The following is a 24,727-nucleotide window of genomic DNA, read 5'->3' as shown; positions in this document are numbered from 1 at the left end:
GAAATACGTCCCAGACTGTATTGTGTGTTATCCTCCATGATGTTACTCATGTGCATGTATGGCTTTTTCAAGTTTGATGTGTGCTTGTTTTTTAAAAAGGTCAAATTAATAAACTAAAACAAAACCACGTTTGACTGTTCCATTTATTCCATCCCTGCCATAACAATAAGCCCGTCCTCCTATAGCGCCTCCCACCAGCCTCCTCTGGCCAATACAATTATGATATACAATCTGATATGTCACTTAAATTGAGGATTCCTATGTATGGTCTGGCTCCTCTCTCTGGTGTGAATGAGTGTATATTGAGAGTCCCTCTATTATGTTACCATATTTGACTAGTGGATTTGCATTCAGAAAGGTGGATTAATACAGTGAATGCCATAGGCTGCATTTAGAGACTCACATCTCCCTCACTAGCTTTAAGCACCAGCTGTCAGAGCAGTTTACAGATCACTGCACCTGTACATAGATGGGCTGTTTACAGATGGGCTATCTACCTACCTCATCTCCATACTGGTATTTATTTATTTTGCTCCTTTGCACCCCAGTATCTCTACCTGCACATTCATCTTCTGCCGATCTACCATTCCAGTGTTTAATTGCTATATTGTAATTACTTCGCCACCATGGCCTATTTATTTCCTTAACTTACCTCATTTGCACTCACTGTATATAGACTTTTAGTTTTCTTTTGTTATACTGTATTATTGACTGTATGTTTTGTTTATTCCATGTGTAACTCTGTGTTGTTGTATGTGTCGAATTGCTACGCTTTATCTTGGCCAGGTTGCAGTTGCAAATGAGAACTGTTCTCAACTAGCCTACCTGGTTAAATAAAGGTGAAATAAAATTTAAAAAATACAATAACATTTATACATAGGCTGCATTTATAATCTTTTTTTTCACTAATTGGTCTTTTGACCAATCACATCAGATATTATTGGTCAGATTAATGGGTTCACCATAAAATGTATTTCCTAATGTATTCCCATGGAGTTTCCTGCCTCTCCAAATAAAGGGAAGAGATGGCTCTTCACATGCACCCCTGCCTGGTCTATATGCATGTCAACAGCAGAGAGAGGGAGGGGATGCCTTACCCCCTCTGCCTCCATCACACTATTTAAAGGAGCTTCAGTGGTGCTGGCTGGCAGAAGACGAGCCTAGTGTAGCTCAGTGGAGGAGGAGGAGGCAGTAGTAGTAGTAGTAGTAGCTATTGTAGAGAGTAGAGACAGGGTAGTACTGTAATAGTAATTATAGTAGACACCAAATAGGAACTCTGGATCCGGAACATCCTCTCCAGTGCATTGGGAGGTAACGCGTGACTCTCCATTTTAATGTTTAGTAGAAATCAAATATTGAAAACATACTGTGATGTTTGGGTCTACAAAGAGACCGTCATCAACCTTCAACTTGAATTTGATCAGAACATTCTCTCCATGCAGGCAGCCCATGGTGATGGCGTCGTCCCAGCTGAGGAAGCGGGGCGGCGGCCCGGAGAAGAGGGGTGGCCCAGAACCAGTGCCAAGAATGCAGCCTGCCATGATGATGTTCTCCAGTAAGTACTGGTCCCGGCGGGGGCTCTCTCTGGACTCGGCCATGTTCGACCAGCAGAAACAACACCATACCGGGGGACAGATGGTAAGTGAAAGACTGCATGGAATGAGATCTAGTGTCCTCTGCAATGGAGGGGTTGAATGGTTTGTTAGTTGACTGGTTGGTTGGTTGGTTGGTTGAGGTATGAGGCTCTCCTGATAACTGCATAAACTGCATGTTCTATTTAGTGCACACCATTTTATTGATTTTTCCACTGGACTGTATATTGCCATGGACTTTGTTTTCTGTGTGAAGCACACTTAATCAGTTTTCTAGGCAACCATATCTTAGTGTCCATCACAGGGGGAGGAAATCCTCTTTCTCATGACATGTTCTTATGGCTAGCTAGCTCATCTCTCTGGTCATGTCAAAGATAAGAAGGCGTGTTAGTAGAACGGATGGTTTAAGGCACTGAGTGAGACTATACTCAGGCTGGTTTTAATGTGTCCTACACTTGTTTGGTAATCAACATTCTATCTTCATGCATCAATCACCTATCAGATCTTGTATGTGCTGTGTTGACTTGTTTATTGTGTATTAATAATTGTGTTAACAGGTGGACATGTGCTGGTGTAGCGACGGTGGTTCAGTGACCTCCGCTCGCATGATGAGTAACCTTGCCTGAGACCCGAAGACTGTTTCTGTCTGAGCTTATGCCTAGCTAGGGTTTAGCTCAGTGGGTAATCCTGTTTGAACCTGATCAGTCACATTGGGTTACATCTGGTCATCTGTATCAACATGTGTCACTTTCTGTTCCCTGTTCGACAGTCGCGCCGGCCCTCCTTCTGTCCAATAGATGAGAACCCAACCGACAAAGAGATCAGGGAGAGCAGGGAGTCAGGGAAGACGGCTGTTGTTTTCTCTCTGAAGAACGAGGTTGGCTGCCTGGTCAAAGCCCTACGCCTTTTTCAGGTGAGTATCTACTGTCCTGCTCCACCCCATCTGCCCTAACGACATTCTCTCCTCTCCTCATTGTCTATTCTCTGCTCTTCCAGGAGAAGCATGTGAACCTGGCTCATATTGAGTCGCGGATGTCCAAGCGCATCGCTACAGAGGTGGAGATCTACGCCGACTGCAGCTGCAGCAAGAAGGAGTTTAATGAGCTGCTGGAGCACCTCAAAGACCACGTCAATATCATCTCCTTCAACACGCCCCAAAACCAGTGGTCTACAGAAGCAGGTATGACCCAGGAGTTTTTTGTAGGCTTTCAGTTTGATAGTTTTTCCAGGACATATTCAGGACATAAGCCACAGCTTATTAAGGTCTCAGTTCAACATTCACATCTGTATGGGCATATGTGGAATACTGAGTGACTTACAGCAAGAACATGAGGACATTTAGCTTTTGTTCATGGTTCAGAGTGAATGTACACATCTTATCCATATCATCTTATGTTCTGTTTGTTGTCTCATCTTGTAGGAGTATAAATGTATCTGAATGGAGATCTGTGAGTACTGAGTGACTTTTAACCAGACAAAATGTGCTTTTGTTGACCATTTCTTCTTTGTACAATTGAGTGCTAGTGAAAACTATTTTGACATTTTATTGAATGAGTGTTCATCAATGACTACTTGCTGTATGTGAAATTCTCAGAGTAGGTAGTGCTTCAGTTGAATGTGTGTAATGCTTTACCCTGTGCATATATGATGTGTGTGTAATGCTTTATCCTATGTATATATGCCTATGTATATATGATGTGTGTGTGTGTGTGTGTGTGTGTGTAATGCTTTACCCTGTGTATATATGATGTGTGTGTGTGTGTAATGCTTTATCTTGTGTATACATGATGTGTGTGTGTGTGTGTGTGTGTGTGTGTGTGTGTGTGTGTAATGCTTTGTCCTGTGTATATATGCCTATGTATATATGATGTGTGTGTGTGTGTGTAATGCTTTATCTTGTGTATACATGATGTGTGTGTGTGTGATGTGTGTGTGTGTGCTTTATCCTGTGTATACATGATGTGTGTGTGTGTGTAATGCTTTATCCTGCGTATTCATGATGTGTGTGTGTGTGTAATGCTTTATCCTGTGTGTGTGTGTGTGTACACTGTATTTCCGATCAATTTGATGTTATTTTAATGGACAAAAAAATGTGCTTTTCTTTCAAAAAACAAGGACATTTCTAAGTGACCCCAAACTTTTGAATGATAGTGTATATATGATGTGTGTGTGTAATGCTTAATTTTGCATATATATGATGTGTTTGCATCCTTAGATGGGGAGGAAGTTCCTTGGTTCCCCCAGAAGATTGCAGAGCTCGACCAGTGTTCTCACAGAGTGCTGATGTACGGATCAGAGCTTGATGCAGATCACCCAGTAAGTTAGTGTGTTCACTGCTTGGCCGGGTCTTCATCGCACAATTAGAATTGTCTCTCAACTGAATGACCAAAGGAAGTAAATAAGACTTAGATACATAGTGTTTTAATATACACTGAATATACAAAACATTAAGACCTGCTCTTTCCATGAAAGACTGACCAGGTGAATCCAGGTGAAAGCTATGATCCCTTATTGATGTCACTTGTTAAATCCACTTCAATCAGTGTAGATGAAGGAGAGGAGACAGGTTAATTAAAGAAGGATTGTTAAGCCTTCAGAAATGAAGACATGGATTGTGTATGTGTGCCATGAATGGGCCAGACAAAGGTTTTAAGTGGTGCCTTTGAACGGGGTGTGATAGTAGGCGTGTGTCAAGAACTACAACACTGGACCATCAAGGATGGTCCACCACCCAAAGGACATCCAGCCAACTTGACACAATTATGGGGAAGCAGTGGAGTCAACATGGGCCGGCATCCCTGTGGAACGCTTTTGACAACTTGTAGAGTCCATGCTCCTACGAATTGAGGCTGTTCTGAGTCATTAGATGTTCCTAATGTTTGGTATACTCAGTGTACAACTAATGATCATAATTCCATGATTATATATAAAAATATATGTATATTTGTGCTGATAATACTCAAGGAATTCACAGGAACTACAGTATATCACCACTGTTGGCTGGTTGACTTGATAGATAACTCTGTGTGATCCTGTTCCTTATCTAACTTCTGGTCCCCTGCTCTGACTCCAGGGCTTCAAAGATAACGTATACCGCCAAAGGAGGAAGTACTTTGTGGAAATGGCCATGAATTACAAATAGTATGAGTAGTCTCTTCTCTTCTCTTTCTTTACTGTGGAAACACTCTGATAACCTGTTATTATCTTACACTAATACTGTTATACTAATTGCAGTGTTAGCACACTATTTAGTTGGTATTACAATGTAAATACAGATAACAAATAACAGCTCAGTGTGCATATGATATAATAAAAGAGTGTAATATAAGTGTGGTTATATCCTTATCTGCATCCACCTCCATTCCCCAGTGGCCAGCCTATCCCCCACATCAAGTACACCCCAGAGGAGGTGAGGACCTGGGGTGTGGTGTACAGGGAGCTCACCAAGCTCTACCCCACACACGCCTGTAGAGAGTACCTGAAGAACCTCCCCCTGCTCACTAAGCATTGTGGGTATCGGGAGGACAACATCCCCCAACTGGAGGACGTGTCCCTGTTCTTGAAAGGTATAGGCTGATGAATACCTCTAACAACCCTGATGACCGTAACAGCATATTGTTGTCACCATTATCAGTGTACAGTAGAACCATAACACATTCACTCATAACATCAAGACTGAATCAGCCTCAGATAGTTTGGTAACACGTTCATCCTCACTAACATTGTCAGTCTCACCTGTATAACCTCAGGCTGACCCTAAAAAAACACATCTGTCATTGGAACTTCAGGTCCAAAGAAGAAGACATTTCCTTCCTTCAAAGTTCCCTAAAGGCATTGGCCATAATTATCATATATTGATCCTGTTGTTTGTGTGTGACTGTTTCAGAGACGTCTGGGTTCACGGTGAGGCCTGTGGCAGGATACCTGTCTCCTCGGGACTTCCTGGCCGGTCTGGCTTACCGGGTGTTTAACTGCACTCAATATGTCCGGCACAGCACTGACCCGCTCTACACACCCGAACCGTGAGTACATCATCACCAGAGGTATAACATGTTTCGAGTTTCACAGCACTTGGCATCACATTACTTGTTCAAACTGAAGCACTCATCATCAAAGTAAAATAAATGATTGTATGATTATTCGAGAGGGAGAGAGAGATGGATAACAATAACAGGAGAGAAAGAGAGAGGGGATAACGATAATGTGGAGATTAGTCTGTAGCATATTCTTAGTTTCGATAGATGCCGTTTGCATTTCAATAGCCCATATCTAATGATATCAGAATATTATCTGATATCTGGATACAGGGACACGTGTCATGAGCTGCTCGGTCATGTTCCGCTCCTGGCTGACCCCAAGTTCGCCCAGTTCTCCCAGGAGATAGGCCTGGCATCTCTAGGGGCATCTGACGAGGACGTACAGAAACTAGCCACCGTGAGTACAACACCCTGATAATGCACCTAATGCAGGGTGATTTGTACAAAATAATACAAAAATAAGCGTGATTTGGATTTTGTTACTTTGATATTTTTTTTAAATAAAGGCTTTACTGACTGTTTCGTTCTATGCTGTTGACAGTGTTATTTTTTCACCATTGAGTTCGGCTTGTGCAAACAAGACGGCCAGCTGAGGGCCTATGGTGCAGGTTTGCTGTCATCTATTGGAGAGCTGAAGGTAAAGCGCAAACACACACACACACACACACACACACACACACACACACACACACACACACACACACACACACACACACACACACACACACACACACACACACACACACACACACACACCACAGTGACAGGCTGATTATTTCCTCACAGCATGCCCTGTCTGACAAAGCCTCAGTGAAGATGTTTGACCCTGGGACCACCTGCTACCAGGAGTGCCTCATCACAACCTTCCAGGAGGTCTACTTTGTCTCTGACAGCTTTGAAGAAGCCAAAGAGAAGATGAGGTAAAACTAAGGGCAACCCAATGGCTTAATGGATAACAGTTTATTTTTAAGGATTGGGGCAATGCCACTCCTCTCACAATTATTTGTTTGAAACCCATTTTGCAGCAGTATATGTGTTCTGGAGGCAGCGACTTAAACCGCTAGGTCAGACCATCCTAGGACATGAAGGTTGTGTGTTTGATTCCCACATGGGCCACATATACTGAATATGAGAGTCTAGGAATCAGGAAAAGTTATTCAAATTGCTGCTAAAAACTGCATGCTCTGATTTAGTAGGTTACATGCTGACGAGACAGGAGTCCACTAGTTTAGTAGGTTACATGCTGACAATACAGGAGTCCACTGGTTTAGTAGGTTACATGCTGACAATACAGGAGTCCACTGGTTTAGTAGGTTACATGCTGACAAGACAGGAGTCCACTGGTTTAGTAGGTTACATGCTGACAAGACAGGAGTCCACTGGTTTAGTAGGTTACATGCTGACAATACAGGAGTCCACTGGTTTAGTAGGTTACATGCTGACAAGACAGGAGTCCACTGGTTTAGTAGGTTACATGCTGACAATACAGGAGTCCACTGGTTTAGTAGGTTACATGCTGACAATACAGGAGTCCACTGGTTTAGTAGGTTACATGCTGACAAGACAGGAGTCCACTGGTTTAGTAGGTTACATGCTGACAAGACAGGAGTCCACTGGAGTAACTCTTCTTTGCAGTTAGGTATATTCCTTCTACCAACAGGGAGTTTGCCAAAACGATCAAGAGGCCGTTCTCAGTGTACTACAACCCCTACACCCAGAGCATAGACCTGCTGAAGGACACCAGGAGCATCGAGAATGTGGTGCAGGACCTTCGCAGTGACCTCACCACCGTGTGTGATGCCCTGGGCAAGATGAACACATACCTGGGAATATAGCAGTTGTGTATCTTGGGCATACTTATCTTGGAAATATGTTACTTATCTTGTTGAATATAACATCTTTGTGGAAATGAAACAGACATGACCTGTACAGTGCACAGATATCTCTTAAAATAAAAATAGATAAAATAGTAATTTACACTTATAACATAAATAACATGTTTGAAGTGACATGAAAAATAAATCAGATCTATTTTCCACTCAGAGTTTATTGTATAGAGCAGGGGTATTCAACTCTGACCCTACGAGGTCCGGAGGCTGCTGTTTTTCTGTTCTACCTGATAATTACACCCTTCTAAATCAGTCCCTGATTAGAGGGGAACAAATAAAAAAATGCAGTGGAACTGGCTTCACGTTCAGAGTATCATACAGAAAATAATATATGGATATGTTATACTTGAAATATATAGTATTTGAAATTGTTGGGGGAAATTCAGAGATATTTTTTGACTTATTCTGTACAGTGCATCAAATGTGAAGAATACAACAGGATATTCATAAGTATTGCATTGTTATGCAGTCGAAATGTGTCGCAAACATGTCAAATGTAACTCGGCTGCCATTTGCTTTGAAATAAAGAAATGTCCCAAATGTAACTCGGCTGCCATTTGCTTTGAAATAAAGAAATGTCCCAAATGTAACTCGGCTGCCATTTGCTTTGAAATAAAGAAATGTCCCAAATGTAACTCGGCTGCCATTTGCTTTGAAATAAAGAAATGTCCCAAATGTAACTCGGCTGCCATTTGCTTTGAAATAAAGAAATGTCCCAAATGTAATTCAAATACAATACAAACATTAGGAAAAGAGAATCACTATTCTAATATTTTTAATGTCAGGCTTCTTTGGCATTAATGTTGTAAGTATATGTATACATGTTATGCTAGGACTGGAATGGTTTATTCTCTCTGATGAGGTAACTGATGTAATGTTCCATTTGGAATCTCTGTGCTTTAGCTTTCATGTATCGTTCTACTATACTGTTTTCACTGCACATTGCAAATGTATAGTCTTCATTCACAGCTTTACAAAGAGGAAGACAATTATATTCAAAAGAATACAAATGAATGACTATTAAATGACAAAATAAATCTTTAATTCCTTTATGGTATCAAATCATGTGTACTTTATCACAGTAACACCACTGAAATAGCAACATATCCCACTAACACGATTTTATGTTGTAATAGAAAAAAAAACTGTTTGTGGGATAGAGATTCATACACAATTTCCAAAACTAACAATCTAAAGATGATTATTGTTACTTTCATCACATACTGGCTGCAGAAATGTATTAACCATTAGATTTATCCCCACATACAACCATTTCAAGGCAATTCATTGATAATCCACACTGAGCAGTTCATTCATAAATCACAGGTTCAATGTCATTTTAGAGGTTAAGATAAACCCAAACATCTTGAAAGCTATACATTCAGTATAGGCCCTAATATTTAAAAACTTCAGATAAGGTGACTTAACATGGACTTAAGTCAATAAAAAAATACTTTAGTCCATGTTTTAACGACTTTAGTCCATGTTAAGTCTGTTTATTTCAAGTCTAAATTGGCACCAATGTTCAGTATCTAACAGTACATCACTTTTGAAGGATCTCTTTAACATGAACAAAATGTAGTCAGTTTCACTAAGAAACAGCCTTATTCATGTAAGTACAGTAAGTGAATCCATAGTTTTAGGAGCAAATTAAACATGTAATATTCAGCGAAATGTAAATGGGTTCCCATGGCTGGTTGAAGCAGCTGAAATGCCTGGCAGGTCTAATCAGTGTCTTCACTGTCAAACACGTTATTCTGGAAGGAAGAAAAGACAGAATTACAGAATGTAGAAAACAATACATTTCTCTCATTTAGGAATATCATCCACTTTAAGCTGCTATTCCCCTTACACTCTCCTGACAGACGACCCTGCTCTGGTTCTGCAGTACTCACCCAGCCCCCGTGTTTCTTCACCCAGGCCGTGTGGTGCTCCTGGAGGTAGCGTGTCCCAAAGCCCATGGCCCGGCTCATGGGGTGGAGGTCCAGGGCAGATAGCTTGCTAGTCACCTCGCAGGCCAGGGCAATCTTCTCCCTCTGGACCCTCTCCTCCTTCTCAGGGGCAGGGCAGCCTGTCCGGGCTACAGGACCATCACTCTCTACCCCCGTCACTCCCTGGAGCAGGGTGGAGGTCACCGTCTCAAACAGACTGTAAGTGAAGGAAGTCTGGAGGTGCCTCTGCAAGATGTGGTTACTCATGATCTGAGATGGGGGAGGGTGGAGGGAGGGTGAAAGGACGGGGAAGGAGGGTGCCGGGAGGGTGAGGTCAGCAAGAGTTTGGGTAGAGGGAGTTGAGAGGAAGGGAGACATTTGAACACATAATTGTGAAAGAAGAGTGTACTGTACCTGGTCTTGGACAGAGCCTTATACCGTATTTGGTATTTTTGCATTCGTAACATAGAGAGTACTATATACTGTTAATGAGAGTCAAGGGATGTTTGACTATGGAACAAGGACATCTTGTGGTGATAAATGGAGCTGATCGTGGACTACAGGAAAAGGAGGGTCAAACAGGCCCGCATTAACATCAACAGGGCTGTAGTGGAGCAGGTCGAGAGTTTCAAGTTCCTTGGTGTCCACATCACCAACGAACTATCATGGTCCAAACACATCAAGACAGTTGTGAAGCAGGCATGACAACACCTTTTCCCCTCAGGAGACTGAAAAGATTTGGCATGGGTCCCCAGATCCTCAAAAAGTTATACAGCTGCACCATTGAGAGCATCCTGACCGGTTGCATCACCACCTGGTATGGCATCTAACCGTAAGGCGCTACATAGGGTAGTGCGTACGGCCCAGTACATCACTTTTGCATTTTTTATTTATTTCACCTTTATTTAACCAGGTAGGCCAGTTGAGAACAAGTTCTCAATTACAACTGCGACCTGGTCAAAATAAAGCAAAGCAGCGTGACAAAAACAACAACACAGAGTAACACATAAACAAACGTACAGTCAATAACACAATAGAAAAATCTATGTACAGTGTTCGCAAATGTTGAAGAGTAGGGAGGTAAGGCAATAAATAGGCCATGGAAGCGAAATAATTACAATCTAGCATTAACACTGGAGTGATAGATTTATTTATTTATTTTTTATTTTATTTTACCTTTATTTAACCAGGTAGGCAAGTTGAGAACAAGTTCTCATTTACAATTGCGACCTGGCCAAGATAAAGCAAAGCAGTTCGACAGATAAAACGACACAGAGTTACACATGGAGTAAAAACAAACATACAGTCAATAATGCAGTATAAACAAGTCTATATACAATGTGAGCAAATGAGGTGAGAAGGGAGGTAAAGGCAAAAAAAGGCCATGATGGCAAAGTAAATACAATATAGCAAGTAAAATACTGGAATGGTAGTTTTGCAATGGAAGAATGTGCAAAGTAGAAATAAAAAAATAATGGGGTGCAAAGGAGCAAAATAAATAAATAAATAAAAATTAAATACAGTTGGGAAAGAGGTAGTTGTTTGGGCTAAATTTTAGGTGGGCTATGTACAGGTGCAGTAATCTGTGAGCTGCTCTGACAGTTGGTGCTTAAAGCTAGTGAGGGAGATAAGTGTTTCCAGTTTCAGAGATTTTTGTAGTTCGTTCCAGTCATTGGCAGCAGAGAACTGGAAGGAGAGGCGGCCAAAGAAAGAATTGGTCTTGGGGGTGACTAGAGAGATATACCTGCTGGAGCGTGTGCTACAGGTGGGAGATGCTATGGTGACCAGCGAGCTGAGATAAGGGGGGACTTTACCTAGCAGGGTCTTGTAGATGACATGGAGCCAGTGGGTTTGGCGACGAGTATGAAGCGAGGGCCAGCCAACGAGAGCGTACAGGTCGCAATGGTGGGTAGTATATGGGGCTTTGGTGATAAAACGGATTGCACTGTGATAGACTGCATCCAATTTGTTGAGTAGGGTATTGGAGGCTATTTTGTAAATGACATCGCCAAAGTCGAGGATTGGTAGGATGGTCAGTTTTACAAGGGTATGTTTGGCAGCATGAGTGAAGGAGGCTTTGTTGCGAAATAGGAAGCCGATTCTAGATTTAATTTTGGATTGGAGATGCTTAATGTGAGTCTGGAAGGTGAGTTTACAGTCTAACCAGACACCTAGGTATTTGTAGTTTTCCACATATTCTAAGTCAGAACTGTCCAGAGTAGTGATGCTAGTCGGGTGGGAGGGTGCGGGCAGAGCGGTTGAAGAGCATGCATATAGTTTTACTAAAGCAGTTGGAGGCCATGGAAGGAGTGTTGTATGGCATTGAAGCTCGTTTGGAGGTTTGTTAGCACAGTGTCCAAATAAGGGTCAGATGTATACAGAATGGTGTCATCTGCGTAGAGGTGGATCAGAGAATCACCAGCAGCAAGAGCGACATCACTGATATATACAAAAAGAGTCGGCCCGAGAATCGAACCCTGTGGCACCCCACACCCCCATAGAGACTGCCAGAGGTCCACCAATTTGACACACTGAACTCTATCAGAGAAGTAGTTGGTGAACCAGGCGAGGCAGTCATTTGAGAAGCGAAGGCTATTGAGTCTGCCAATAAGAATGCAGTGATTGACAGAGTCGAAAGCCTTGGCCAGGTCGATGAAGACAGCTGCACAGTACTGTCTTTTATCGATGGCGGTTATGATATCGTTTAGGACCTTGAGCGTGGCTGAGGTGCACCCATGGCCAACTCGGAAACCATATTGCATAGTGGAGTAGGTACGGTGGGATTCGAAATGGTCGGTGATCTGTTTGTTAACTTGGCTTTCGAAGATTTTAGGTCTATAACAGTTTGGGTCTAGAGTGTCTCCCCCTTTGAAGAGGGGGATGACCACGGGATGACCGCGGCAGCTTTCCAATCATTGGGGATCTCAGACAATACAAAAGAGAGGTTGAGCAGGCTAGTAATAGGGGTTGCAACAATTTCGACGGATAATTTTAGAAAGACAGGGTCCAGATTGTCTAGCCCAGCTGATTTGTAGGGATCCAGATTTTGCAGCTCTTTCAGAACATCAGCTGTGTGGATTTGGGTGAAGGAGAAGCGGGGTGGGGCTTGGGCAAGTTGCTGCAGAAGGTGCTGAGATGTTGGCCGGGGTAGGGGTAGCCAGGTGGAAAGCATGGCCAGCCGTAGAAAAATGCTTATTGAAATTCTCGATTATCGTAGATTTATTGCTGGTGACCAAGTTTCCTATCCTCAGTGCAGTGGGCAGCTGGGAGGAGGTGCTCTTATTCTCCATGTGTCCCAAAACTTTTGGGAATTCGCGCTACAGGATGCAAATTTCTGTTTGAAAAAGCTAGCCTTCGCTTTCCTAACTGACTGAGTATATTGGTTCCTGACTTCCCTGAATAGCGGGGCTATTCGATGCTAAATGCAGAACGCCACAGGATGTTTTTATGCCGGTCAAGGGCAGTCAGGTCTGGAGTGAACCAAGAGCTATATCTGTTCTTAGTTCTAAATTTTTTTTGATCTGGGCATGCTTATTTAAGATGGAGAGGAAAGCACTTTTAAAGAGCAACCAGGCATCCTCTACTGATGGGATGAGGTCAATATCTTACCCAGGCCAGGTCGATTAGAAAGGCCTGCTCGCTGAAGTGTTTTAGGGAGCGTTTGACAGCAGACCAAATACACATGCAGGCAATGAGGCAATGATCGTTGAGATCCTGGTTGAAGACAGCAGAGGTGTATTTAGAGGGAAAGTTGGTCAGAATGATATCTAAGATGGTGCCCATGGTTACAGATTTAGGTTGTACCTAGTAGGTTCACTGATAATTTGTGTGAGATTGAGGGCATCTAGCTTAGATTGTAGGACGCCCGGGGTGTTAAGCATGTCCCGGTTTAGGTCACATAACAGTACGAACTCTGAAGATAGATGGGGGCAATCAATTCACATATGGTGTCCAGGTCACAGCTGGGGGCTGAAGGGGGTCTATAACAAGTGGCAATGGTGAGAGACTTGTTTCTGGAAAGGTGGATTTTTAAAAGTAGAAGCTCCAATTGTTTGGGCACAGACCTGGATAGTATGACAGAACTCTGCAGGCTATCTCTGCAGTAGATTGCAACTTCACCCCCCTTGGCAGTTCTATCTTGTCGGAAAATGTTATAGTTAGGGATGGAAATGTCAGAATTTTGGTGGCCTTCCTAAACCAGGATTCAGACAAGCCTAGGACATCCGGGTTGACGGAGTGTGCTAAAGTGTGCTAATAAAATACAGTTAGGGAGGAGACTTCTAATGTTAACATGCATGAAACCAAGGCTTTTACGGTTACAGAAGTCAACAAATGAGAGCGCCTGTGGAATGGGAGTGGAGCTAGGTGCTGCAGGGCCTGGGTTAACCTCTACATCACCAGAGGGACAGAGGAGGAGGAGGATAAGGGTATGGCTAAAGGCTATAAGAACTGTTCGTCTAGTGCTTTCAGGAAAAAAGAGTAAAAGGAGAAGATTTCTGGGCGTGGAAGAATAGATTCAAGGCATAATGTACATACAAGGGTATGGTAGGATGTGAATACAGTGGAGGTAAACCTAGGCATTGAGTGACGATGAGAGGTTTTGTCTCTAGAGGCACCATTTAAACCAGGTGAGGTCGCCACATGTGTGGGGGGTGGAACAAAAGGGCTAGCTAAGGCAAAGCCCCGTCTTATTTCAGCTCGCTGGTCACCATAGCAGCACCCACTCGTAGCACACGCTCCAGCGGGTGTATCTCACTGGCCACCCCCAAAGCCAATTCCTCCTTTGGTCGCCTTTCCTTCCAGTTCTCTGCTGCCACTGACTGGAATGAACTGCAAAAAATCACTGAAGCTGGAGATTCCCATCTCCCTCACAGGCTTTAACCAGCTGTCAGAGCAGCTCACAGATCACTGCACCCGTTCATAGTCCATCTGTATACAGCCCATCTATCTACCTCATTCCCATACTGTATTTATTTATTTTGCTCCTTTTGCACCACAGTATCTCTACTTGCACATCCATATTTTGCACATATACCATTCCAGTGTTTAATTGCCATATTGTAATTACTTCGCCACCATGGCCTATTTATTGCCTTAACTCCCTTATTTGACCTTATTTGCACTCATTGTATATAGACTTTTTTTTCTTTTCTTTCTACTGTATTATTGACGGTATGTTTTGTTCATTCCATGTGTAACTCTGTGTTGTTGTATGTATCGAACTGCTATGCTTTATCTTGGCCAGGTCGCAGTTGCAAATGAGAACGTGTTCTCGACTAGCTTACCTGGTTAAATAAAGGTGAATTTTTTTTTATTTTTTATATATATATATATATATATATACTGCTCAAAAAAATAAAGGGAACACTTAAACAACACAATGTAACTCCAAGTCAATCACAGTTCTGTGAAATCAAACTGTCCACTTAGGAAGCAACACTTATTGACAATAAATTTCACATGCTGTTGTGCAAATGGAATAGACAACAGGTGGAAATTATAGGCAATTAGCAAGACACCCCCAATAAAGGAGTGGTTCTGCAGGTGGTGACCAGACCACATCTCTGTTCCTATGCTTCCTGGCTGATGTTTTGGTCACTTTTGAATGCTGGTGCTTTCACTCTAGTGGTAGCATGAGACGGAGTCTACAACCCACACAAGTGGCTCAGGTAGTGCAGCTCATCCAGGATGGAACATCAATGCGAGCTGTGGCAAGAAGGTTTGCTGTGTCTGTCAGCGTAGTGCACAGAGCATGGAGGCTCTACCGGGAGACAGGCCAGTACATCAGGAGATGTGGAGGAGGCCATAGGAGGGCAACAACCCAGCAGCAGGACCGCTACCTCCGCCTTTGTGCAAGGAGGAGCAGGAGGAGCACTGCCAGAGCCCTGCAAAATGACCTCCAGCAGGCCACAAATGTGCATGTGTCTGCTCAAACGGTCAGAAACAGACTCCATGAGGGTGGTATGAGGGCCCGACGTCCACAGGTGGGGGTTGTGCTTACAGCCCAACACCGTGCAGCACGTTTGGCATTTGCCAGAGAACACCAAGATTGGCAAATTCGCCACTGGCGCCCTGTGCTCTTCACAGATGAAAGCAGGTTCACACTGAGCACATGTGACAGACGTGACAGTCTGGAGACGCTGTGGAGAACGTTCTGCTGCCTGCAACATCATCCAGCATGACCGGTTTGGCGGTGGGTCAGTCATGGTGTGGGGTGGCATTTCTTTGGGGGGCCACACAGCCCTCCATGTGCTCGCCAGAGGTAGCCTGACTGCCATTAGGTACCGAGATGAGATCCTCAGACCCCTTGTGAGATCATATGCTGGTGAGGTTGGCCCTGGGTTCCTCCTAATACAAGACAATGCTAGACCTCATGTGGCTGGAGTGTGTCAGCAGTTCCTGCAAGAGGAAGGCCACACACACTACTGAGCCTCATTTGGACTTGTTTTAAGGACATTACATCAAAGTTGGATCAGCCTGTAGTGTGGTTTTCCACTTTAATTTTGAGTGTGACTCCAAATCCAGACCTCCATGGGTTGATAAATTTGATTTCCATTGATAATTTTTGTGTGATTTTGTTGTCAGCATATTCAACTATGTAAAGAAAAAAGTATTTAATAAGAATATTTCATTCAGATCTAGGATGTGTTATTTTAGTGTTCCCTTTATTTTTTTGAGCAGTGTATATTGAGCAGGGCTGGAGGCGCTACAGTGAAATAAGACAATAATCACAAACCAAAACAGCAATGGACAAGGCATATTGACATTAGGGAGAGGCATGCATAGACTAGTGATCATAGGATCCAGTGAGTAGCTTGGCGAGCTGGAGACACGGCGATTCAGACAGCTAGTGGGCCGAGGCTAGCAGGATAGCAGAAGGGCCTTCGGGGGACGTCGCGACGGAAGAGGCAAAGCTTCCTGACATCCTGGACCTATATACTAGGCAGTGTCAGAGGAAGGCCCCAAAAAATTGTCAAAGACTCCAGTAATCAAAGTCATAGACTGTTGTCTCTTCTACCGCACGGCAAGCAGTACTGGAGCGCCAAGTCTAGGACCAAAAGGCTCCTTATAACAGCTAGAACCCCAAAGCCATAAGACTGCTGAACAACTAATCAAATGGCCACTGGACTATTTACATTGAATCCCTTTGTTTTTACACTGCTGCTACTCGATGTTCATTATCTATGCCCAGTGACTTTACAAATTACCTCGACTAACCTGTACCCCCGCACACTGACCTGTATATAGCCTTAGTATTGTTTTGTAAATATCTTGTGTTACTTTTTGATTTAACAAAAAACTTTAGTTTATTTAGTAAATAGTTTCTTAGCTCTATTTCTTGAACAGCATTGTTGGTAAAGGGTTTGTAAGTAAGCATTTCACTGTAAGGTCTACACCAGTTGTATTCAGCATTTCACTGTAAGGTCTACACCAGTTGTATTCAGCATTTCACTGTAAGGTCTACACCAGTTGTATTCAGCATTTCACTGTAAGGTCTACACCAGTTGTATTCAGCATTTCACTGTAAGGTCGACACCAGTTGTATTCAGGATTTCACTGTAAGGTCGACACCAGTTGTATTCAGGATTTCACTGTAAGGTCTACACCAGTTGTATTCAGCATTTCACTGTAAGGTCTACACCAGTTGTATTCAGCATTTCACTGTAAGGTCTACACCAGTTGTATTCAGCATTTCACTGTAAGGTCTACACCAGTTGTATTCAGCATTTCACTGTAAGGTCTACACCAGTTGTATTCAGCATTTCACTGTAAGGTCGACACCAGTTGTATTCAGCATTTCACTGTAAGGTCTACACCAGTTGTATTCAGCATTTCACTGTAAGGTCGACACCAGTTGTATTCAGCATTTCACTGTAAGGTCGACACCAGTTGTATTCAGGATTTCACTGTAAGGTCGACACCAGTTGTATTCCGCGCATGTGACAAATAAGATTTTATTTGTAATGGGTAGTCCAATTGCATTTGAAACCCTTCCCCTTTCTCCCCATGAAAAGACACACACACCTCCTCATTCAGCTTGTCTCCAGACACCTTCAGCAACTCCACTAGTCTTCGGATGACATCTGCAGGGAGACAAAACCAATCAGTAACTGTCCATTCACATCTGCGGCATCAGAAAGGCACTAAGTTCAAGTTCAACTTTATGCAAATCATTGCATTGCAGTACTTTGAAAGCTACAACTGTAAGGAAAATCACTTAAAGGTGCTACACATATCATTTCTCAGAATGGCTCCCCTATGTGGAAGCTAGGTAAATTGCAACAGCACTTGGCTGTATTCAAAACACATCTCCCCCTACCCACATCCTATTTCCCCGTAACATGGTGGAAACTCATGCTTGAGCCTTTTACTTTCGGTTTTGGTCCACCAGCTTCAAACAGCTATAAAAATATAATTTTTTGTTATTGAAAAAGATATTTCTCAGCGATTTAGATGGTACAATGATTCCCTACACGACTCAGTGCTTGATTTCCCACATAAATTGAAATTGAACAGTGTACAATTTTTGCAACCAGGAAATGACAGAGTGACTTCTACATTGGCCGCTTGAACCATTTTCCACTAGATAACACAGCCACACAGCCATCCCAACAGATGCCGCTCCGGCGGGAGAAATCAATAGTCGAATATCACAGCCAATCACAACACTGGCCGGTAAGTAATACTGTGAAACACTATAATTCCACTATTACTGCACATATATTACGGTCATTTTCTGAAATGACAATGCATCTTTAATAGCACCTTTAATAGATCGAATCCATTTATCATCATAAACGTTATTGTTGTAAGTGTGAAAGAGACCCACCATGTTGATCCTCTGTCCCGTCTGACTCTATGTCGTCTGTTGTGATCTGCACAGAGTCTGCAATCTGAGTCAACCTGTCTGCTACTCCATTCAAGGTATTGCCCTCTCCTCCTGCAGCTCCAGTAGCTGCTTTACACACACACCACCCACCCACACACCACCCACACGCATGCACACACCACCCACCCACACGCACGCACGCACACCACCCACACACACACCACCCACCCACACGCACGCCACGCACACACACCACCCACACACACACCACCCACACACAGTGTTTTTAGTTGCAGGGGTTACATAAATTTGTATGTTCTAAGTAGCACAATATTCTGTGATCAATCCATATATTTGACATATAATATTCTGATGAGGCTGGTGAGAATATCTATAGGAGGCCGGGATAATTGTAACGGTTGGACTGGAATCAACAGAACGGTATCAAACATAAGGAAATCACAGGTTCTATTCCATTCCAGCCATTATAATGAGTGTGTCCTCCTATATCTCCACATAATGTTCCAGTGCACAGAAACATACCACCACTGTTTTCAACTACCTCTTACCTGCCACTAGGCCATGTCTGGACAGAGCACAACCTTGAAATTTGCAGTGTATGGGACTGGTGCCATAAAATCTAGCATTATGTCTGGATGGAGGAGGACCTTCTTTTTGAATGAAGCCTTGAAATTGAGGCATTGGGCCAGACCGCTGCCTCTTCCTTTTGCCACAGTAAGCCATGAGCAGTCGATACTCATCGCTACGTTGGTCCACTCCGCATGCATCCACGGCGGCCCCTGCTGTTGCATGGTTCTCCATCTCACTGCCACGCCACACACAACCTGACAGCCTGGAACACTGCAGGATCTGCAGAATTAAATAAAACATTAAGAAATGTAATGTTGACTTACGTTGGTTGCTAACCATTTTAAAACAATAATCTCTAGTATAAAACAGGCGCCGTTTCCCTCTTCAATAATCTTTCTGGGGGACCCACAGACAGTGCACGGTTTTGTTCCAGCACAGCAGGGTAGGCTATTAACATCTGGTTCAAATAATAAAGTGGAATCAGGTGTGACATATTACTGGGCTGGAACAAAATGTTACACAGCATGTGGGTCCCCAGGACCGAACAAGACCAAACACTTAGGCCTACAGTGCAAAATTAGCCTCCCTGAAGCCTGTGGTGGACAGTGGCAGCGCGTAGGCAAAATAACTAGGGAAGCCAAGCCGAGCCAGCAAAAAAAAAATCCATATTACAACCTATGTGGTGATAATTGCTTTGTTCTCCCTATAACCCATTCATTCATACGCCGCCGTGATGTACAGTACAATAAGGTCGAGACAACAAAAAGACAACACACAGTGGCAGAATAACTACAACTATGTTTGTTTCATCACAAAACTGGAGAACAACATCTATCCACAAAGCAAATATTGCATTAAACAGTTACATGACCTGCAGCATGGTCAAGAAAGTTAATGTTTTCGACAGTTTACTAAACTACTACTGATCAGGGAGTTACCGCAATTCAGAACAAAGACAACAGGAGCACTGCCTCCACTATCCAGCAACTTTTCAACTTAAACATCATCAAATCAACTAGGCTACATATGCTTAGTTTAATACACTGAAAACAAACTTAAAGATACCAAAAACAATTGAGTCAAATCGATGTTCTTAAATATCACGTTGCTGTCCATGGTAGGCCTACTGATTTCGGGCTGTGTGTGTGTGTGTCAGTGGAGGCTGCTGAGGGGAGGACAGCTCATAGTAATGAGTATCAAACGTGGTTTCCATGTGTTTGATAATGTTACATTGACTCCATCCCAGCCATTACTATAAGCCGTCCTTCCCTGAGCAGCCTCCACTGGTGTGTGCGCAGGGTAGCCTAGTGGTTAGAGTGTTGGACTAGTAACCGGAAGGTTGCAAGTTCAAACCACCAAGCTGACAAGGTACAAATCTGTCGTTCTGCTCCTGAACAGGCAGTTAACCCACTGTTCCTCAGCCGTCATTGAAAATAAGAATTTGTTCTTAACTGACTTGCCTAGTTAAAAAAATAAATGTTATTAATAAATAATTGTTTACTCATGCTAGTTGTAGACTAGTTGAACACCAATACCATCCTCCTCTCTGTCATGGTGGCCAAACGGTCTATGGCGCTGTCATACAGTACACTTTTAGTTTCTATTTCCAAGCTAAATTGCTTGCTAGCCTAGCTAGTTAACGTGAGTCTACTAGGCTACATATTGAACTTCAATCGTCGCAGGCCAGTGGCACAATATATTAATTTATGGTTAGATAAACGGATGTGATTTGATTGGTGTGAAGCCAAATTCAAACTGGCCTCCCTTACGGGGAGTTTTTCTGCGCCAGGACAACCCACAGTTGAGCTCACCTCAACGCTGATTGTCTAATTATTTTATATTTTATTTATCAAGGGAGGCCAAATCAAGTGCTTCACCGGCAACATGTCATACTCTTTTGGTCCAGACAGCATCAGATACGTGGGCTACCCATACTGAGACAGAGGGGCGCTGTTTCCCTCGCTCGGGTGATTTTTCCGGTGAAAATTGTGAAAACACAGAGACCAAAGATAGATAATTTTATAGGTCAAATATTTGGGGAAGCCTGTTATGCAAGAATAAACGCCACTGGTGGTGGACAAACTTTATTTTATGTTATTTTATTTGTATGGCCTTCGTTTTCTCATTTTGGTTCACCATACTACCAGCTTCAGGAAGTTATGAAAGGTTTCGGTATTGTTTCACATCAAGTTAGTTTCACTTTCATGGTGAAAGTCAAATAGCGCATAAACTTTACATGTGATTGCTTATGCAAAAATATACTTACTGTAGCCATACAGTATGCCACGTAGACTAAATAATTTGCTGCTCGGTTACAGACAGCGAACGTGGGTTACCTACTTGTGTAAATAAGGTTACTTTCACTGTAATAATGGAGTAATCACTTTCTCGTTTTCAAAGTTCTTTGACTGAAAAATCGATGTGGCTGTAGGACAGTCTACACAAATAACATCGACAGAAAACCAAAAGCATACAAATAGTAGGCTAAACCGTAAACACTTACCTATAAATTCTTTCAGCAAATATATGATGATGCTTTCACCTTGAATAAGGAACCATAACTAGATTTGAGATTCATAACGGGACATTCTACTTCCTCCTACACTTTTCTGGTGAAAACTACTCTGTACTACCACCCCCTGGATGTGATGAACTATATTTTTTGGGCGCGTTCCTCTAGTCTGGCTAACACCGAACTCTCATGTCCTCTAGACTTTAGAGTCTGGTATGGCTCTTCGATGTTTTTCTTCTTCTATGTTATATTGGCGTTCACAGAATTTCATGTGCACCTACTGTGCGGGGTGGAAACAGGATTCTCCCCCAAAAACGGAACAAACTACCAAAAACAAATAAAATAAAAATATACTAAATCAAACAACCTTTCTGTTAAAAATAGGTTATATCAGATCCCTCCACAGGCTCAAGGGGAGCCTGGGAGGGTGGGCCGTATTCCTGCGCTTGTACCCCTTGCAAGTCTTTAGATGTGAAATCGTTAACTCCCAAAAACGTTTACCCTCTGGATGGTTACAACATTTGAGAGGCACACAGCGATGCGGTACTGAGCTCTACTTGGCCTCTGCATGCCTCCAGAGGCTCTACAATTGCATCACACCCTCCATACGGAGCCTCCGACCACATTTTCAGATCAAGCATAAATAGGCTTTTACAGGGCACTCCAGGATCTCGTGATCATGATCCCCACCACACTTGCAACACTGTAGTCCTTCTACACACCGTTCTTCAGTATACTCCATCCATCTGCACACACTTGAAACATGGCCAAATTCTTTACAATTTTTACACTGCTTTGGTTTGGGGACAAAAGCTCTTACTGTAGTATCATCTAAAATAAGGAGGCACGACAACAAGGTTCTAGCTTCAGCATGTTTACTAGCCTAGTCTGCGCATGTCATACATAGGTACGGATACTCACAAGGGCCATCCTATTACGTCCTCCCTCTCAAATTAACAAGAATTCAACATTCATAACCACAGGAGCATAACTGAATTGGAAGCCAGTGTTATTCTCTTTAACACCACATCCTGAAATAGTATGAAAGCATTCAATTACACAGTCTGAACTCCTATGCATTAACTTGGGTACAGTCTCTTTTTGCTGGGTATGGTCCCCAACAGTATTTCAGCCACTCTGGTGGCTTCACATCCCCTTTTGGGTGAGCTTGTGGCTCTGTGAGAATGCTCTCTCCTTCCCCCTATTTTTGTGCATTGTCTGTGGCCTCCTCAGCCTGTGTGGCTGGTAGATCTGAGGTGTGTTTTGTTCCTTCGTACCTCCTCTGAGCCTGTGTCCACCACATAGGAGTGTGGGGCATCTGCTTTCCTCAGCACTATTGCTGGTGTCTTTGAGTTTGTAATCCACACACGGTGTTGCTCCTCCACACAATGTGGATTAGCACGGTTTCTCTGATTAAAGTCTCCAGTTTGTGTTTGTTTCAGTCATTTGTCCCTCTCAGCGAAGACCTTCCTGTTAGGCCATTTTGGTTTCAACTGAGCCAGCGAGACAGGTAATGGAGAGCGCAGCCTCCTGCCCATCAGGAGCTCGGCAGGCAACAGCCCATGATGCAGTGGTCTAACTCTGTAAGCTAACAGAGCCCTGTAAGGATCCTTGTTCTTTTTCAGCAGTCCCTTGACTGTTTTCACAGTTCCCTCTGCCTCACCATTACTCTGTGCATGGTAGGGGCTACTGGTCAGATGTGTGAAGCAGAAAATAAGCTATTGGAAAACTGGGGAGCGTTATCTGTAACCAGAGCCTCAGCGACCCCTTGCCTGGAAAAAATTGACTTTAATCCATTGACTTTAATCCAACACCAGCTGATGTGGTTATGGGTGTCTTTGCTATTTCAATGTATCTTGAAAAGTAATCTACCACTAGCAGATAAGTGTCATTTTTCCAATAGAACATATCTGCCCCTACCTTTTGCCATGGCCGTTTTGGCAACTTCATTGACATCATTGGTTCAGGACGACAATATTGACATTTTGCACACACCTCACACTGGACCACCAGCTTGGCAATCTGAGTACTCAGACCAAGCCACCAAGCCAGACTGTTGAGCCCTCAGTCTGCATTTGGTTATCCCCATGTGTCCCTCATGTTTTCCTTTCATGAGAAGGTCTCCATTACAGTGGAAGTCACTTTGATGCACCCAATAGGGCTTCAGCAGCTGAGGCAGTTCCTCCTGCCTGGGCCATCCCTTTTTGCACTGCTGCACTGTTGGCAGATGGGGTCTCGTTGTTGCTCCTCTGCAATCTGCTGCAGTTTGGTCTGAGATGCAGGTAGACTGTCTCTTACTGCATTAATGGACACCTGTACCTCACCCTCCAGACATTGCTCCTCCTCTGTTAATGGACATTTAATTGGGGCATAGAGAGTGTGTCTGCTGTGATCAGTACCTTCCTTGGGACATACACCATATTTTAGGTGAACCTCAGCAATCTGAGGCAGAAGCACAGAACTCTGGGAGGCAAGTCATACAGTGCTTTAGTCACTAACAGAGCCAACAGTGGTTTGTGGTAAGTCTCTGCTGTAATCTGCAGGCCAATAAGATATTGGCATAGCCTTTCACATTGCCATGTAATAGCCAATGCCTCCTTCGCCACTTGTGCATACCTTTGCTCCGTGTTGGATAAGCTTTGTGAGATATATAGTGCTATTGGACACCACTCTATGTTGTCCTGCATCTGTATGAGTACCGCCCCTAGCCCAAAGGATGATGCATCTGCTGACACCTTTGTCTTAGCATGGGGACGGTACTGGGCCAGCACTCTCTGTGAGGCCAGGTCTCCTTTGATTTTGTCAAATTACAACTGTTGCATGTGACCCCATGACCAGTCATTTTCTTTGGCTATTAAGTCTCTCAGAGGTTTGGTTGTATCTGAAAACTGTGGGAGGAACCCAAATATGTGGCCAATATTCAGCCACGTTCTGGGGGATGGGCATATCTGTGATGGCGCTGATCTCCTCCCGGGTACGGCTCTATTCCAGCTGCACTGATTTTATGTCCCAAGAACAATACCTTTGACTGTGCATAGCTGCATTTTTCATTAAGTGTCAGGCCAGTTTCCTGGAGTCTGGTCTGAACTGCTGTGAGCATTTCATCATGTTCTGCTCTATCCCGTCTATCCTCTATCCTCTAGCACGTCGTCCGCGTGGACTATGTTGCCACTCAGCCCATCCATCAGCTGGGACGTGTGGACTATTTCGCCACTCAGCCCATCCATCAGCTGGGACGTGTGGACTATGTTGCCACTCAGCCCATCCATCAGCTGGGACGTGTGGACTATGACGCCACTCAGCCCATCCATCAGCTGGGACGTGTGGACTATGTTGCCACTCAGC

At 43.4% G+C, this 24,727-nt stretch overlaps 2 protein-coding genes across 3 annotated transcripts; one reads left to right on the top strand and one right to left on the bottom strand.

Moving 5' to 3' along the window:
- The first annotated feature begins 1,055 nt into the window (after positions 1–1,055).
- Positions 1,056–8,575, top strand: tph2 (tryptophan hydroxylase 2 (tryptophan 5-monooxygenase)). The gene is made up of 12 exons (XM_031801789.1): positions 1,056–1,311; positions 1,443–1,638; positions 2,362–2,505; positions 2,589–2,772; positions 3,808–3,908; positions 4,666–4,733; positions 4,962–5,158; positions 5,479–5,614; positions 5,900–6,026; positions 6,171–6,266; positions 6,416–6,549; positions 7,290–8,575. The coding sequence occupies exons 2-12, from the start codon at positions 1,450–1,452 to the stop codon at positions 7,462–7,464; spliced, it is 1,551 nt and encodes a 516-aa protein (XP_031657649.1). The 5' UTR covers positions 1,056–1,311; positions 1,443–1,449; the 3' UTR covers positions 7,465–8,575.
- On the bottom strand, positions 8,539–21,621 carry LOC109867170 (uncharacterized). Of its 2 annotated transcripts, none has more exons than XM_020456160.2 (6): positions 21,374–21,621; positions 18,849–19,149; positions 18,280–18,408; positions 17,475–17,533; positions 9,414–9,719; positions 8,539–9,275 (listed from the first exon to the last, which is right to left on the bottom strand). In XM_020456160.2, the coding sequence occupies exons 2-6, from the start codon at positions 19,099–19,101 to the stop codon at positions 9,243–9,245; spliced, it is 780 nt and encodes a 259-aa protein (XP_020311749.1). In that variant the 5' UTR covers positions 19,102–19,149; positions 21,374–21,621; the 3' UTR covers positions 8,539–9,242. The 2 variants fall into 2 exon arrangements, with proteins under 2 accessions (XP_020311749.1, XP_020311751.1); XM_020456162.2 differs by having other exon boundaries at positions 18,280–18,405; positions 21,374–21,501.
- Between the last annotated feature and the right edge of the window lie 3,106 nt (positions 21,622–24,727).

Source organism: Oncorhynchus kisutch, linkage group LG22 (assembly GCF_002021735.2).
Source record: "Oncorhynchus kisutch isolate 150728-3 linkage group LG22, Okis_V2, whole genome shotgun sequence".
Taxonomy (NCBI): domain Eukaryota; kingdom Metazoa; phylum Chordata; class Actinopteri; order Salmoniformes; family Salmonidae; genus Oncorhynchus; species Oncorhynchus kisutch.
The sequence above is the reverse complement of the archived record's forward strand: the minus strand, read 5'-3'. Positions and strand labels throughout refer to the sequence as shown.

Excerpts from the sequence above, each read along its gene's own strand:
- tph2 (XM_031801789.1), top strand. The coding sequence starts at position 1,450 with ATGGTGATGGCGTCGTCCCAGCTGAGGAAGCGGGGCGGCGGCCCGGAG. Across the intron at positions 4,734-4,961 it reads ATGGCCATGAATTACAAATA|TGGCCAGCCTATCCCCCACA; the intron begins GTATGAGTAGTC and ends TCCATTCCCCAG. Across the intron at positions 6,267-6,415 it reads CATCTATTGGAGAGCTGAAG|CATGCCCTGTCTGACAAAGC; the intron begins GTAAAGCGCAAA and ends ATTTCCTCACAG.
- LOC109867170 (XM_020456160.2), bottom strand. The coding sequence starts at position 19,101 with ATGGAGAACCATGCAACAGCAGGGGCCGCCGTGGATGCATGCGGAGTG. Across the intron at positions 18,409-18,848 it reads CAGACATGGCCTAGTGGCAG|CAGCTACTGGAGCTGCAGGA; the intron begins GTAAGAGGTAGT and ends GTGTGTGTAAAG. Across the intron at positions 9,276-9,413 it reads TGAAGAAACACGGGGGCTGG|AATAACGTGTTTGACAGTGA; the intron begins GTGAGTACTGCA and ends TCTTCCTTCCAG.